This window comes from Centruroides sculpturatus, unplaced genomic scaffold (assembly GCF_000671375.1).
Source record: "Centruroides sculpturatus isolate CEXI.00-Female unplaced genomic scaffold, Cexi_2.0 scaffold27, whole genome shotgun sequence".
NCBI classification, from domain to species: domain Eukaryota; kingdom Metazoa; phylum Arthropoda; class Arachnida; order Scorpiones; family Buthidae; genus Centruroides; species Centruroides sculpturatus.
In genome coordinates, this window is record NW_019384318.1 from 1488305 (window position 1) to 1506075 (window position 17771).

The window sequence follows — 17771 nt, forward strand, 5'->3', positions numbered from 1 at the left end:
TACAATAGCGACGATTATTATTTTAAAAAATTTTTGTTAGGCTTAACATCGATGAAAATTCAACGCAAAATAGGTTAATAGCGATATACTAATATACTAATTACATGGGATATAATAATATACTACACTAATAATGGATTTTTTCATACTTTTCGGTTATCCGACTTTTCAATTATCCGACCAACCCCAGTCCCCAATTAGGGCGGATAATCGAGGTTCTAATGTATTACATAAAAGTAGTTTATCCTGTTATTAATCCACAACTGTAAAATTATATGGCTTCAGAACGATGAAAAAAACCATTTCAAAAGGGATTCTGGTGTATTTTCTTATTAAAGATTGCAGCATTACTTCTTGCTGCCTGCATATGGCTATGATTGGTCATCTATATTCAGCAAACGAGATCAACAACGCAGTTAAGGAGACAAATTCCCTGACTTTTTGACAATTTTTGACAAATTCCCTGACTTTTTCCAAACACTAATAAAAATCCCTGACTTTTTCAAAAACACTAATGAAAATCCCTGACTTTCCAGGTGCGTAGGAACCCTGGATTTAACTAGACTTTCAAAAAAATCCAGCAATGAGTTGCGTAACTTTCCCAGCAACATTTTACGGTGCCATCTGTTATCAACAGTGTTATAGGCGGGGGGTCGACTGTATTGTAATTCCGTTTTATATGAATTCCATGTTGTACCAGTCATTTAGATTTTACAAATACATGTGCTGGGCTGTGAACGGCTCACGTATTTGTAAAATCTAAGTGACTTGTACAACGTGGAATTCATATAAAATGGAATTATCAACAGTGTTAGGGGGATCGACTGTATTTTGTTTAAAAAACTTAAGCTTTTTGCCATTTTATAATAGTTAAAAATATAACTTTGAGGGTAGGGATGGGCCTTATAAAAAAACTGTAAATGCTAATAACGAGTAAAACTGTCACTAAGTCCGATCCTACCGGAAATACATGCCACCCCCTTTATCTCTCCACCTAAACCTTTAATCACCGAACTTTAATAGCATCAATCCCTGCAAAATTTCAGATATTTTTGACAAAAAGCATAGGAGTTAAGCTTCAGTGAAGTTGAACAAATTCGTGCCACACGCATTCAGAAATTACCCCCAATTTTTTTTTTTTTTTTTTGCATTTTTCGGCATTCAAGGTCCCGAGTGCAAAAATGTAAAAATTTGGGTGGGTCATTTTTTACCACATTGTCATACTTTCCTCTGTTATTTTTCCCCACATAAGAAGTCCAATTTCTCCAGTTTCAACATTTAAGCCATAAGACGTGTGTTGAAAATGTAAAACCAATGAAATAGTTTGCCTTCTTTTTTAATTTTTCAGAGCAACTCCCGAAAAATAGTAAAGTTTTAGCAAGCTAACTCCGGATGTTTGTTGTATTGTACTGTATATCAAACACCCGCACACCTAAGGGGTCTTATTGTTTTGACCGTACGCCCTTCTGGTGTCATCCATTAACTATTGATGCCTGTCACTCGTCACCTGTTACGGACGGTGCATCTTACTTTACTGTATTAAACTATGCTATATTATATTACCACAATCTATACTATTATTATAAAGAGATAAAGTTTGTAAGTTTAGATGTAGGAGGTAATCTCCAAAACTACTCATCCGATTTCAAAAATTCTTTCACCAATATTTAGAATGGACCTTCAGGGTGGACATAGGCTGTACAGTGGTGCCTTGTATAACGTACTTAATCCGTTCCAGGTGCACGTCCGTTAAGTGAAAAGTCCGTTATACGAAACGCATTTTCCCATAGAAATACATGTTAAAACGTATAATTTGTTCCGCAGCATAAAATAACCGTACTGTACCATAAAAAAAAATGAAAATGGAGCAGTCACCAATTATGCTGGGTAGTCAGATGTTATGAGGAGGAGGTGGAGGAACACTTTCTTCACACATTCATACAGATACAGACTTTTTACACATTGCAGCAGGTCTCTTTTTTATTAGTTTTTAATCGGAGTCAGATTCAGGAGACGCTACCAGGGCTTGCAGAGTCAACTCCTCTTGTTCCATCCTTTGTTTTTTGGCAGTTGGCTTCTTGAAAAACATGTCCAAGGTGGTCTGTTTCTCTCTCTTCTTCAACACCTGTCGGAAATGACAGGCAAGGGTGTCATTGTAGAGATCATTAATCCTGTTGGCATCAGCTCTGTTTGGATAATGAGTGTTGGTAAACTCCTGAACCTCTCCCCATTTGACAAGGAAGTTTTTGTCAACTTTCACTCCTTCTGATGATTTCTTGCTTTGTTTCAATTGAAATCACCTTTCTGTTTTTTTAGAAGCCATGATTTGCACAACACTTGAATAAATGTAAATACCCTGCACTGAGGTGATGTACGTAATAAACAAGGGAGCAAGCCGAATCCCAACGGGAGCTCTGTACTTCAGATATACTAATAATATATTCTAATAATACTAATATATTATAAAAATAGCAGATTGTCATTGGCAACGGCAAAAGAGTGGAAACATCATTCGCACTTGTTCGCAGAAAGTCCATTGTTCGCCTCACGTAACTGCCGAACGAAAAGTCCATTGTTCGCAGCCAGTCCGTTGCTCGAGTCATATAACGGCCAAACAGAAAGTCCGTTGTTCGCAGCATCTGTTATACGAGGCACCACTGTATATTATTCCATTAAACATTCATATAAATTAATAGATATCTAGGATTAAGGCTTTTATGCCCAACAGATAGTGCTAACTCCACAAGTACGACGACCTAAGTTTACTTTTCTCTTAGGATGAACTAAAGCAGATCATCATCTATTTATCTATATAAATAAAAATATAATGTTCATTTGTTTCTACCAATTTCTTTGAAATTTTGACACAACATTGCATTCAAACACGCACGTGTTTTTATATAATATACACGTCAAAATTCTCCCCACTGAGGGGAGATGGACGAAATTAAGGCTTACCATGAAGAACTCTGCATCTAAAATAGTATAAATAGAAGCAGTTTTTTGCACGTTTGATTGCATTTTAATAGGGTACGTCAAGAGAATGTACACTAAGAAGGGATTTTTCGAAAAATTCCCCCGCACAGGGGAAGTGTTATACATTTATAATAGATACATTTTGAGCCACAACAACACGTGGCGGTTTTTTTATATAAAACTTAAATGATTTCCAAACGCAAGACATCAGGTTCGCTTGGACCAGAGGTTCCCAAATTGGGCACTTCCGCACCCCCCCGTTATCAGCAGGTAAATCTAGGAGGGCAAAAATGAAGCGAGTGGCCGGCAGGGGGCACTGGAGACAGAATAACATATGGTGACCGTAGGCAAGGTTTGAGGTCACCGAAAACCTTTCCCTTTCCTCCATTAAGATGGGTTAGAATCATTGTATTTAATCATTTCCAGATGTAAAGAACAATGTACAGTAAGTGTAAAAGTTTGTAGAAAAGTTTTTCTAAGGATATTTCCAAGCCTTTCTCACACAAGGAAAAATGGGTTAGGGGTTTTGGTATAAGTTTAGGGAACTGAGGGGGCAGTGATTCAAAAAAGTTGGGAACTGCCGACTTAGGCTTCGTGCTCTTCCACAAATCTGCATTTTACGTGGGCCAGATCCTGTAATGGAATGGACCAATGAGAATAAAAGACTGGAACGGAGCCCAATCTTTATTGCTAACATGAAAAATTACAAAATTCCTTGTGACTCTAGAATGCCAACCTATGCACTATCTCACCCTGCAACCACCGAACTTGTCTGTAACAAGTTTTCAAAATAAAAATTTACTCCATTCTTCAAATTATCTTCATTGTCATTGAGATAAGACTCACGTAAAGTGGAATCAGTGCTAAATCCCCCCCCCCGTTTTGGCAAGTTTCCATTTAGAATGGGTTCAGGTGTTTTTATCTTCTTTCAACTTCTAAACTTTCCCCAAAAGGAGTTAGATAGATAAACAGCACGACTCCATTGCTAATAAAAACTATGACATACAGAGGTAAGACATTACTAATTTGAGATGGAGAGCGTATATTTTTAATTAAAAAATTATTTAAAATATGATTTAAAATTGCAACCTGGCATTGTGACAATGTCAATAAATAATTGCTCGTTAGTTACTAACTATTCTGTAGTCTGCATAAGGGGAATAAAGGGTACCATGTTACAGTAGAACCTCGAAAACTCGGCTCTCGATAACCCGGCACTCCGGATAACTCGGCCACACCCTGGCAGGGCAAAAAAATCCTTAGTTAATTAATTTTCATTATAGACAGCTTTATAAAAGTATAAAAGCTCTCATAAAGTATTTTTCTGAGGTCTGTCTTATCAGGTAAATTACTGTACACAGTGTATTCATTAATTTTCATTTTCATGTAGTAAAGGCTCTATGCCTTCATAAAGGACGTACTTTTCCTTTGTTTAAGGGTATTTGGGCAGTTTATTCTCTGTTATATTCTCAAGTAAACAATACATACAAGTACAGTACAGTATTTTCTGAGGAAACACTCGTACTTATTTTTTTTAACCCCATTCCCGATAACCCGGCATTTTCACAAACTCGGCCACCCTTCGGTCCACATTAGGCCGAGTTTTCGAGGTTCTACTGTACTTTACTGGTAACCATTCGTTCTCTAGAACTTTACTCCTGGAAGCCCATTCAATCCTCTAAACCCAATTCTTAAATTAGCCGATATTAACAAATGTAGAATCGAATACTTTTAGGTTTAACCTAAAAGTATTCGATTCTACATTTGTTAATATTGGTCTTTGCCAGTATTAATCAAAGACATTCATTTCTTAAAACAAATTTAAAAATTGTTCTCAAAATACAATTTCATCACACTCTGCAACCAGTTATACCCAGAGGAAACTCCATCTGCAAACTGTAAAATTTTAAGCTTAATTTTATGCTTTATTTGGATTAAACAGCATTCTTTGTACCCAAAAACCTCTTCCGTTTCAACATTAAATTTTACAATAAGTCTGAAACCAATCTAACATAGAAAATCTCTTCATTCCAAAGTTTTAACCTGTTTGATAATACGTTGCTCCCAGAAAATTGAATAACTAATATTTCCTGTGTATAATTTGTACAATCTGTGTGACAAAGGACCAGACTTAATTAATGAATGGGTCATCAGATGTGTTTTCCAAACAGACAAAGGTTACAAATATGCATTCCTGATGATAAATGAAGATTACAGAACAATTTCTAAATTTACCATTATAAATTGTAACAATTATAATGGAAAAAATATTTCTACAAAAAGTATATCCTGGTGTAATTCCATCAGAAAATGTGAGAGAGTTAAAACGTCTATTTTTTAAAAAGGATACTGATGTGTATTAGTTTGTAAAATTAAAATTATCTTCAATTTCTGTCTATACCCTAATAATTATAATATGAAAAAAAAATCAATCTCACCGGAATGCCAAAATGTTCCGTCACACCTCTTCCATTCTTTCCCAGGACGCCAAAAGAACAACTTTCGTCGATGAATAATCGAACTTTGTACTTTGATTTCAACTCAATCTGGAAAAAAGAAATGACAATTTTAAATTCAAAATTGAATTTAAAAAAAAAAAAAACAAGAAACGAATTAATGTGTTATTACAACATTGCATGAAGTTTAAAATGTTTACAATTCTATTTTTTAGATTTACTTAAACATTAAATACAAAAAGGAATAATAATAAAAAGCAAAATGTTTACATAAAATTCTTAAGCTAATTATTACATAATAGTTCATATGATATTTATAATTTATTCTAGTGTTTGGGACAACAGTTTGACGTTCTTTAGCCTGATGTACTGATCCATAAAGAGAGACTAGATAATGTTACATTATGCTATTTGTACAGAATGGTATAAAGTCCCATTACTCTCGAAAGTTTATTTTGAGTAATTAAATTCTATAATGTCCGTCAATCTTATGACAAATGGTACAACTGTAACAAACTTAATTGCCGAACGTTAACTAAAAGAGTTATCCACGACAAGAATTTTTCCTCTTGTTCTAAGTTATCTCTTATACATGGGACTTTCAAAAGTTCCCATGTTTCAAAAGTGCCATATGTTAAGTTATATTGTAATTAAAATTATAAAAGTTATTTTCTAAATAAGATCTCATAATAGTTGGGAAAGTTATGCAACTCGTTGCCGGATTTTTTTATTCCCAAATTTAAAAAAAAAAAAAAAAAAAGACATTAAAGGCATTTGGTGGCAGTGAATAGATAAAGTAAAATGTTTTTTAGTGCAGGACTAGAATCAAAGAGGGGCAACACCATATGGAAAAAATGTTTTAACTTAAATGGAACACACGTTGAAAAAATCCAGCAAGAGTTGCTTAACTTCACCGGCAACGTTTAAAACTGTTGGGCACACCATGAGTTATAAGAAGTATTTAATAATAAAATATTGTATTTTGAATTATTATGAAATGACAAAAAGCTTAACTTTGAGGGTAGGGGCAAGTCTTATAAAAAATTGTAAATGCTAATAAACAAGTAAAATGTTCATTAAGTCTGACCCTACCAGAGATACTCACTATTCCCTTTATTTCCCTACCCCTTCAACCTTCAATCACCAAAATTTAATAGCGTTGATCCCCCTAATAAACAAATCTCCCTGCCAAATGTCAGAAATTTTCAACAAAAAGCACAGGAGTTAAGCTTCAGAACAGGAGTGAAAAATATCATGCCCCCCACACAAACTAACATCCATACATACAGAAATTACCCCTAAATTCTTTTGCGTCTCTCTATTTTTCAAGGTCCGAGTTCAAAGATGTAAAAATCTGGGCAGTCATTTTATATATAATCAAGGGAAAGTATGAAAGTAAAACTAAAGTACTAAATTCAATTTGCTGTCTATTTACATTTTCTGGGAACTTTTTGTAATCTTGTAATAAACATTCTCTTTATTAGACAATGTTTCTTTTTACATCTGATAACACTTACAAAAGTATCAGTTAGGAAATGCCTATAATGAATATTTTGATCCTTTAGAAATTTGAATTTTGTTCCAATTAACTATTAAATCTTAACTGAAAATGACTTGGGACAGCTCGATATTCTTAAAAGGCACGGGCATTAATTTTACATCTAGGCTTCTTATATGGCAAATTGAATGGAGATATAAATATAACACGTAATTGTTGCAAGAAATTAATTTTAAACAGTAAAATGTTACCAGCTTTGGTAGAGGACAGATGTCTCCGTGATTCATATAGAGTCCTTCGACGACGAGAAATTTTAAAGTAACTTTGGCTTTTCGAGGATTCTGAAAAGTCAATTAAAACTTTAACACCAAGACCAAATCAAAAATTAAATTAATCTTCTTTACTTGTTTTTTGTATTTGCTATTTTTGATTAAATTTTTTACAACTTACTTTGTGATCCAATTCAACTTGTTCCATAAACAATCTTTCCAAATCTTCCATGTCGTTGTGCTTGAAAAATCTGATCTGACTGCGAGAGGCCACCAGACCCTTTTGGATGGCAAAACTGACTCCTTCGTCACTGTAAATTACATAAGTCGTGATAATTTAATGTTTTTGTAATAAATCCGAACAAATCTAATATATTAAATTTAAAATTTTCTCGTAGAGAGCAAAGACATTAAAAATTATACATAATTAGAAAACAAACTCCAAAATTTTGAACAAGGTGCATGCTTTTAAATGTAATTACAAGTCAAACACAAATTTCGAGTCCTTGCAATTTTTTTTCTCACACAAAAATCACATGTTAATGATTCTAAATTTGTATTTATTTACTAATTAAATACTAGTTAATATCTTTAATATGTGAATACAGAATTTAATTCCAAATTTTTATTTTATGTCTATGATTTGCAAGCACTCAAATATCAGATTGTTGTTACTGTTAGCGTATATAATTTTTACCTTATACACACACTAATAAAAATTAATCATCTTTAGAAAAATTTTACTCACCAAAAAATTATGTCACCTTGCTTAGAATAAGCGGGAATTGCACTCGATATAGCGGCAAAACCGTACGAATATAATACAGACTCTTCTACTCCCATAAAATCGGCCAGAGCTTGTTCTAAATCTAAATGTATATCTATAAAAAAATAAAATATCAAGACAATATTATTTATACAAAATTCTATTTCATTATTAAAATATTTTGTAGGCAATGAGAATAAATCATCATAAAGACTGCAGTAATCAGCCCTTACAATGTGGAATCTTTGTGGTAAACTGACTTTTAAGTAACATTTTTTACTCAATTTTAATGGAATCTAAAATATATCTTACCAACAGTTCCAAAAAATCCCCTTGGTCCGCAAGAGCCGACACCGTACTTCCTTAACCCAATGATTGCTTCTTTCTGTCAAGTTATTTTTAAATTATTTTGAATACTTTCTACAGAATTTTCATTTATTTATTAAATAAAAATTCAAAAGCAGACAATCATTACTATTAAAATTATTATTATGATTTAGCAATCAGTTGTTTAATTATTAAGATAATCTCTCACTAGGTTTGAGAATTTTATAATAGCACCATTATTAACTTCTATGTTGTCACAGTTGCAGATTCAAATACTGCTCTAAATTATTTTTATCTGAGTTTTATACACTTAAGTTCTGAATTATTTAATTAGTAATACAGGAAGATTAATGTCCCACCCCTTTTTAACTTTTTCTGCCCAGTGGGCACTAAGAGGGCCTTTTTTTAGCATGCCTATTATAGATTCAGTCAGGTCCACAACAGGATGGCTGGTCAGCGAAGGACGGGACCAGATGTATCCAGTCGGACTACCCCTGAAATATTTCTTGAATTTCTCGACCCGTCCAGTTTCAAGCCCAGAACCCCAGAGCAATAGCTGCCATCCTAACTGCTTGACCATCTGGCCATCGGAAGATTAATGTCAGTTATCAATTTAGTGAAGGTTTTATTTGGAATTTGATAAAACAGTATTTAAGAGGATTCCCAATACCATAGCATCCAAATTTATGACTCCCATTTTACAAATTATCACTTTTTCATTACTTTAGTGTTGTATATACAATTTAAACTTTATTTCCATCAACAGAACTTCACTTTACAACAATGAACACATGACAAATTAGAGTCTGGTTTAAGGCAACTCGCTTAACAACATTTTCAATTAAATCATAAAAGAAAGAAGTATATTAACTGAGTGCTTGTTTCATAGATAATAGCATTGTAATTAACAAAGTTTTATAAATTTCAGAAATAGAGAAAGTTCTTTACCTCAAGATCTGGATTTTCCACAAATCCTAAATAATTGTGAGTGGCTGCATTCAAGCAAATCTTTCCGTCGACCATAACATTTTTACCTAATTTTCTGAAATTATATTTTATAAATCATTCATTTGTAGCAGATGTTTATAAGTCTATATACAGTTTGTCAATTAAAAGGAAATATTGTTTTAAAATATATAGAAAGGTAGTTAAATAAAAAGAAATATTTGTTTTTTTTTACTGGGTACTTATTTAGCTTATATTAGTAAGTAAAAAATTTATAAGAAAGATTAATATGAATTAATCTTTGATTCATACAAGGTCCATTCAAAAAATATGCAGACTGTTTGAATTGCGTGGCTTCAGTTGGTTCCAGGGGAATCAGCTTGGTGTCGCTAGATTTGTACAATCATCTGGTGATAAAGCCATTTTCCGATTATAGATATCTTTATTTGTTGATTAGCTATGCAGTTTTTAGTGAAGTGTGATTTTTTCATTTGTTGGATTTCAGAATCAATGACCTGATCAAGCAACAACTTGTGAAATTTTGTGTTAAACTTGGAAAATCTGCGACTGAAACATTTGCTATACTCAACCAGTGGGTGGGTGAAATGTCCCCAGACCCAAAAAAAGCTCGCCAAGTTCAATCCAATGTCAAGGTGATGCTGATAGTTTTCTTTAATGCTAAGGGTGTTGTTCAACAAGAGTGCCTCCCCAAGGCTCCACAGTGAACCAGACTTACTATGTTGAAGTTCTGAAACATCTGAGGGACGCCATCCATCGCAAAAGGCCAGAAATGTGGAAGAGTGGCGACTGGTTTCTCCATCACGACAACCAGCTCATTCAGCCCTCAGAACACGAGTTTTTGGCCAAACACTCGATCACTGTTCTTCCCAACCTCCCTACTCACCTGACCTTGCTCCTTGTGACTTTTTCTTGTTCCCCAAACTCAAAAGACCCTTGAAAGGATTTGAGATGATTCCCGAGATTAAAGCAAATGCGACGAAGGCGCTGAAAGACACTACAAAAGAAGCGTACCAGGACTGTTTCAACAAGTGGAAACACCATTGGAATAAGTGTGTGCATTGGGAAGGGGACCCAGACATGCAACTTCTCCATAAAGTACATTTTGTTTTATGACGTCAGTCCGCATATTTTTTTAACAGACCTCATAAGCAAGCATAAATTCATCAAAAATATATAGGAAATTAATATTTCAATATTTCAATTACAAAAACTAAATCTTCATCTTACCATTCCTATACACCAGTTATTCACCTTTGTATATTGTGATGCAGTAATACTAAAGTAAGTTATTTTTAATTTTATATTATTTTTTTCAAATAAAAAGAAAATAAAAAGTCCTTTTATGAAAATATCTTATTTATCCCAAACATAGAAATAGATAAATAAATAACACTCACGCCAAAACTGTATAGCTTCTTGATAACAAGTATGATAACTTGATAACAATGCTTGTTATCAAGAAGTTATCCCAAACAATACCATGATTTCTATTGCTTAACTTATTCAGTAGTAATATATATTATGTGGATAAAATAATAGTCATAAATTAAAATAATCTACTGTATCATAACTCAATGAAAATATTTGATAAGATAAAAAAAAAAACAATTAGTAATACAGTTGTAATTAACAATTGGTTTAATAATATTAATTAACAATTAGTAATAACAAAGTACAAATTTACCCTTTCACAATTCGAGGTTTTAAAGCATAGTGATCTTCGGGTGTTTTTGGTACCAACGCTTCGGGCATCCATTCGCTTATCAGCGATTCTTTCTCCTAAATGTTGTAAACAAAGCTATTTAATTAATAATCTATAAATTTTCAAATACCCAAAAGTTAGCATTAAAACAAGCTTTTTTAATTGCAATTATTAATATATTATTAAGAAGATAAGTAAATTTATTAATTTTTTAATTAACTATTTCATTATTCTTTTTTTATATTTGTTATTGTTATTTTGTATTTTAGTACATGTTTTTCTTAATTTCAGTATATATTTTAATAGGAATTGTTTATTTGTTGTATCATTGGGTGGCAATTATCATCTTAGTGACTTTGCCTGTATAAAAAATTGAAATGCAATCAAAATTTTATGGATTTCTCTTGAATTATTAAAAAATTTGAGTAATAGTTTAGCTGAAAAATAAGCTACGGATAGTTTTTTCTGCAGGCTTTTGGTGTTTGGCAGTATTCAGTATTCTTTGGCAATGTCATACTCTCTAATTTCTTTTCCACTTGAATGTAATTATTTTGACTTTCTTTTTATCTAAAGATAAAACTTCTGTGCATTCCAAGCTTAGATATTGTAAAATATAGTTAAAAAAGTCCAATAACTGTAAAACATGCAGCAATTTCATCCACATTCTGGAAGATTACAGAACATACATTTTAAGGAATCTGATTTTTGTATCATTTAACCCAATAGAAAGAAATAAAAATATAACAGCATATATAAATGTCATGTATGTACAGAGACAACTCATAAGTAAATATATAACCTGAATGTTAGAAAATGCTTGAGGCAACATGAACTCCAAAAAATACACCATATTGGAGAAGGATCTTCATCCAACATTCTCCTCTGGGATGATGGACAAAGCATTCACTCTGTTCACGGATGACAGAGCTCTTTGTCATACTGCCAAAAAGACATAGAACTGGCTGGCAACACAAGGTATTCAAGACATTCAAAGGCAAAGCTTCCATAGGTCAATCATCTGACACAAATCCCATGAAACACATCTGTAATCTTCTTCATAGATTAAATTAATGAAGTTAGAATTAGCATAGATAGAAATTAGTTTTCAACATTATATGCATATTTTCTTCAATCTTCCTTTCAATACACTTGACTATTGTAGATGTTATCTTTTTAAAGAGGTGAATTAGAGGCTGTAGACCTATTTTCAAGTATCCCAGGCTCTTACATTCTGGTATATTGAGCTGCATTGCAATTTAAAAACAGCTGTCAACTAGCATCTTTAATATTTAGATCATCATCAAAAGCTGCCATTTCTCATTAATTATTATATGATATTTCCTACAAAGAATCATCCTATTCTTTGTCTTCCAGTGTTAACAAGATATGGAAAAGAAATCTGCTGACATACATTTTACTTATTGAATTTACTCAAACATTTTATTTTATGAATGAAATATGTTGAACTTTTTAAACTGCTGAAAAACTATTAATATGACATTGCGATTCGTTATATCCAGATTTTAAAAATGCAATATGTAAATCAGCTCTATGTTTATGTATAGAAAATAAGCCTAAGGTATTCAAATCATGTTCAGAAATCACAAAAAAATTCTTTTTTCTAATTATTGAATTTAATAGAAAACAATATCCTAACCACCTACCTTTAGTCCAAATTATTTAATATTTTTATAAGTAATTAGCCATATTAGATCTTGATAAAAAATTCAGTGGTATATTTTGATTATTATGAAAAATTACAATGAAAAATTTAAGACAATGTTTGACTGAAAAAAAAAAAAAAAACACACACACACAGACATACACAAGTTTAAAGTAACTAACCTCTGCAGTAAGCTCGGTATTGTCGGGCTGATAGCTTTTATGAAGTAATAACCAAAGCAGCCATAAGATTAAAAATAATTCTAGTGCCAAATGATAACCGGGAGCCTAAAACAATAATAATAATAAATTATATTTATAAAATAATTATAATGATTTATTATTGTTTTATAACTGTTATCATCATTATAAAATTTAAATATATTAACAACGATATCTAATACAAACGTGTTTATTTTTTGTCATTTTGATTTTATGGCATTTCAAATACAAAAAAAAATATACTGCTGCTATTTCTTTGCCTCGTAATAACACTTACACTTGTTATAATCTGAGATTGTAATCTTAAAATTTACAAAAAATTCTGAAACATTTAATTTCTCTGACAATAGATTATATTTTAAATAAATTACAGTTTTTTTGCGTATTTTTTTTTCATGTATTTTACTTGTCCTTGGGTATAAATAGATGAGAAAAATGTTTACAAAGGGGAAACAGGTCATGTATTAAATAAAAGAATCAGAGAATACTGCAATTCAGTTAAAACACATCCAATCTTCCACTGTATAAACACTCAATTCTTAACGAATGTGAAATTAATAAAAATAAGATTAATATATTACATAATGAAATAGATACATATAAAAGGTGAAGGGGAAATATACATTAAAATGTAACTGCTAATTCTTCAAGTGAAAAACTTAGTGCCATTTGGTAGTATAGGACTTACACAACTTGAAAAAGAGCTCTATTTGAGGAGATGTACTTGGAAAACCCATGTTTTTGGTGGTAAAAGAGAAAACCTAGTCAGAGCCATTCTTATGCTGCCAAAAACGAGTTAATTCTTAAGTCCAACTCCATCAGTTATTTTCTGAGTTACATAAGACTGTTACTATCAAACATAAAACAAACCATTGGCAAGGCTAACCTTAATTTTTGATAGTGTGCTCAGAATAATAATAATAAATAGAGAAATGTTGATTTCATCCAAGCCAGAGCATTCCTGATTATAGACTGATCAAATATCCAAAAAGTTATCGATGAGAGAAAACAGAACAGTAATTGAACTAAATGTCTGAATAGGAACTTACAGATCGAAAACATCCACACTTTTCAGCAGAGAAATTTATTCTGAAAAACCAAAACAATTGTTTATGAAATAAAGTTCTCTGCTGGAAAAGCATGGATGGTTTTGATTTGTAATGTCATCTCAGTTTCGGCTTTGTCAATGCTTTTTGTCCAAATAGGTTGTATCCGACCAGAATGCGAGAAGCTCTATTGTGGATCGAGCCTAAAATTGCCAATTTTTAATTTACTTGTATATTGTCTCAATCTCAATTAAATGGTTTCTTGTAATATGGCCACAATAAAATTTTACACATTATCTAACTATCAGTTATAATAATTTAAATAGTAAATAATTCAAAAAAGACAATATTCATCACAAAAACATTTATTTCTAAGTTAAATTATAACAGAACGCACTAAGATATAATGAAAAGAACAGACTCGCAACTATGCCTCATTAATATAGTGTTTTAATTAAAAATATAACGGCATAAAATCACCATTAGATAAAAACAAGACATACAATTGAATTCGTTAAATTTTAACAATGCATGACAATAAATTTGCTATAAAAAAAAATAACTGTTTTCTTTTAATAAGTAACTAGCTACAACTTTTCTATGAATTTAATTTTACCATTATTATTTGTGGCTATAATCATTTGAAACTCTCTTTCCTAACAATTTACAAATTACAGAAATTTAATACTATATTAGAGTGTTTATAGAATGCTTTCACATAACATTTTATTTTATTATTGTCAATAAACTGTGTTATCATTTTTTACAACTTGCATTACAACAACTTTAATTAAAATTTTAATGTGCTCATTTAATTTCGTAATTATTATTCTTGCCATTTTAAAGTTCTATTATTATTATTATCATATAGATAAAATGCTTAAAATTTTATTAATGAAGTTAGATATTATAATCATAAATTAATTTTATAAATTATAGTCAAAATATAACTAAAAACATGATTATTTCTTAGCTACAATTCAGCTAATTATTAATTAAATTACAGAATTTGTCTAAATGTTGAGAGGAATTTGATTAATCATCATCATCATCATCATCATCATGGACTATGATTAATAATTACTACGCATGGGGAGGGAAAAATACAACATAACAATTCTTAAACATAAAGCGAGACCCAAACAAGAGGAAAGATTCATAAAAAAAAGACAAAAAGAATTATACATAATTAAAATATTTTTAATTTCATAGTGTATATTGAAGTAGAATTGAAGTTAAATGATAAAATAATGGCAGAAAGGCTAAAAGCTGTACCATTGTCAGCCAAAAATACTGCATTTTTAAGTTAAAACAATCTCAAAATTGCTAGTTAGCAAAAAGAATCTGAGAAGTTAAGAAAATATTTTTAAATTCATCAATCAAAGACTTGAAATAGTTTCTTCTACTTATTAAACAAAACTGCAGTTTCATGCTGATAAAACAAATTAAATTAGAATTATTTCATATCTATTGTCCTTGAGAGGATATTATTTGAAGAGTTAATATCAGAAGATGCAATGAATATTCATAACATAGTTTTAACTTACGTAAGTTATAAGGAAAATATATTAAAATTTATAATGACATGTATGTAAATATATCCATAATTATTATTATTATAGAATGGTAATAATTGTTTATTCAAAAAATTTACATATAAATGAAATTTATGTATAACGATAAACTTTTATTTATATAAAATTCTATAGATTTAAAATAAATCTAGTTTCATAATCTTTCAAATTACTACATAATAAGATTAATTTGAAACATAATCCAAAGTAACAGTTTAAATTAACATATTTGCATTGTTAATTTTGTTGTGTGTTGAAATGTGAAGGTTTTATAAAATAAAATCATGATAGTTAGCACAAATAATGAGAATAATGCAGTGTTTAAGTTCATTTAATTAGAATAATACACACAAAGTCTTTATGAGTCTAGGAACTTCAGAACATTAAGAAAAGAAAACAAATTCACATTTTCTCTTTACAAGTCCAATCGTATCATTTAAATCTTGGAATCCTCTGTTCCACAATTCAAATGCTTTTTCGTCAAATTTGAAACTTCAAATCATTTTCAAAATTTGTGCACGGTGCATGTTTGACACTATACCTCCTCACAAATAGGCAATTAGGGATGTACGTAATCCCTTATCATACAACTGAACAACTGTCTTACATTGTGTAGTACACTCAAAATCATATTGCTTCTCTTAAAATCACACGAATTACAAAGAAATTAGTTTCTCAGACCATCTCCAATCTGTTACATAACCATTTAGCTTAAAGCTAAATGGTCACTTTTGAAAATATTGATACCTTCAATCACACAAACTATCAAGAGCAAGGTTTTACATAAGTGGAAGAAATGAAACTAATATCAAGAAAATGGTAATTAAAAAATGTAAAGAAAGTACATAATGAGCATGTGTGCGAAATTTGTGTATACTGCAATAAAAAAACATACTGTCATTTTCTACTCCAATTTCAATAATAATAATAATTTCTTTTCATAATATATTAACTTTGTCTTATTAAAACAACATGCAGGTCATATTTTTTATACACCAATGTATCAAAAACAAACAAATTTATCAAATGATAAAAATGGACGACACATTTCACTCAAGTAATAAAACACAGTAGAAATTAAGCAAAACCGACAGTTAATAATACATATCACAAGTGGGTCCATAAATTACTGTGGATAAATTGTTCATATAGAGTAACTAAAAAAACGCTTATCTCCAGTAAAACTTGGATATTTAGACTTTGGACACTTATGACTTTTGGATTGAATTTGGGGTTGTGTGGCACAAGGGCCTAGATAGGTCAAAGAATACCAAGTCTAACCAGTTATGTTGCTCTATGTCCTTTTGTGTCTTTTAATACATGATAATTATTCTGTTGTATGTCCTAGAGTTCTGTAAGTTTATTGCCTTCAGATATGCCATTGTAGGTTGAATTTGTCTGTTATTATCTCCTTAGAGCATGGTGTCTGAAGATGTTTGTTGTCAAAGGTAGCAGGACACTCTTCTTTTTGAAAACTTATTTACGTTAAATAAACTTGAATAGATTAGAACTTCTCCATCCACCATCCAAAAGTAACTGTAAAAGCTTGTAAAATAAACATTTCAAAAAATTTCATATATATCTAGTGAGAAGTATATTAAAAATAAACATTCCCATAAAAATTGATCTATGACGTACAGTACTTTAAATTTTTTAAAGTTTTGTTTATGCTAATGTATTTATAGAATATGATTCTTGTTTATATATAAAATATGTTTGTCTATAAATACATTAGCCTATATATTTACACTTTTCAGGATATAATTTAAGGAAAATATTTAGACAAACATTAACATTTTCCTGTAAAACTGTACTTCAAAATTTTGTCTAAATTAAATATTTCAATGACAATTCCCAATTCTCAGTTACATGCATAAATTTTAAGCAATCAAATAATTGAGTAAATCAAATTGGTACAAATTTGGAACAACAGATACAGCAAAGAATATAAATCAAACTTAAAATGTTTTTACAGGAAATAAAGATCACAAAAATTAGTCACAAAACCTAAACAAAACGGTTTCAATCGTAATAAAAAAATCAAAACTATTACTGTTCATTCACCTAATTACCGAAAGTACTTGCAATTAAAATTTATGTAAACAAATATATGTTTTAAGTCAATTGTGATCTTTAACAGTAAAGAGAGCTTATTTTATGTTTAATGAGCTTTACAACTCTTAGCAGCAGGCCCGAATTCCAATGATGCAAGTAATTTGTCTAATGTGTTGAAATCTGAAGGTCTCTGAAAATTTCTAAAGCATACAGTTTAAAAATAATGAAGAAAATTGTGATGTCGTTGTGAAA

At 30.7% G+C, this 17771-nt stretch overlaps 1 protein-coding gene across 1 annotated transcript in view; it reads right to left on the reverse strand.

The window, feature by feature from the left end:
• The window catches only part of LOC111624623 (serine palmitoyltransferase 1-like), a 35622-nt gene that overhangs the window by 6202 nt on the left and 11649 nt on the right, over positions 1-17771 (reverse strand). The window contains exons 2-9 of the mRNA XM_023367530.1: positions 12806-12910; positions 10943-11037; positions 9241-9334; positions 8278-8350; positions 7948-8080; positions 7381-7510; positions 7182-7271; positions 5415-5522 (exon numbers count right to left, since the gene is read on the reverse strand). Coding sequence (XP_023223298.1) covers positions 5415-5522; positions 7182-7271; positions 7381-7510; positions 7948-8080; positions 8278-8350; positions 9241-9334; positions 10943-11037; positions 12806-12910 — 828 coding nt within the window. The remainder of the gene's footprint in view (positions 1-5414; positions 5523-7181; positions 7272-7380; positions 7511-7947; positions 8081-8277; positions 8351-9240; positions 9335-10942; positions 11038-12805; positions 12911-17771) is intronic.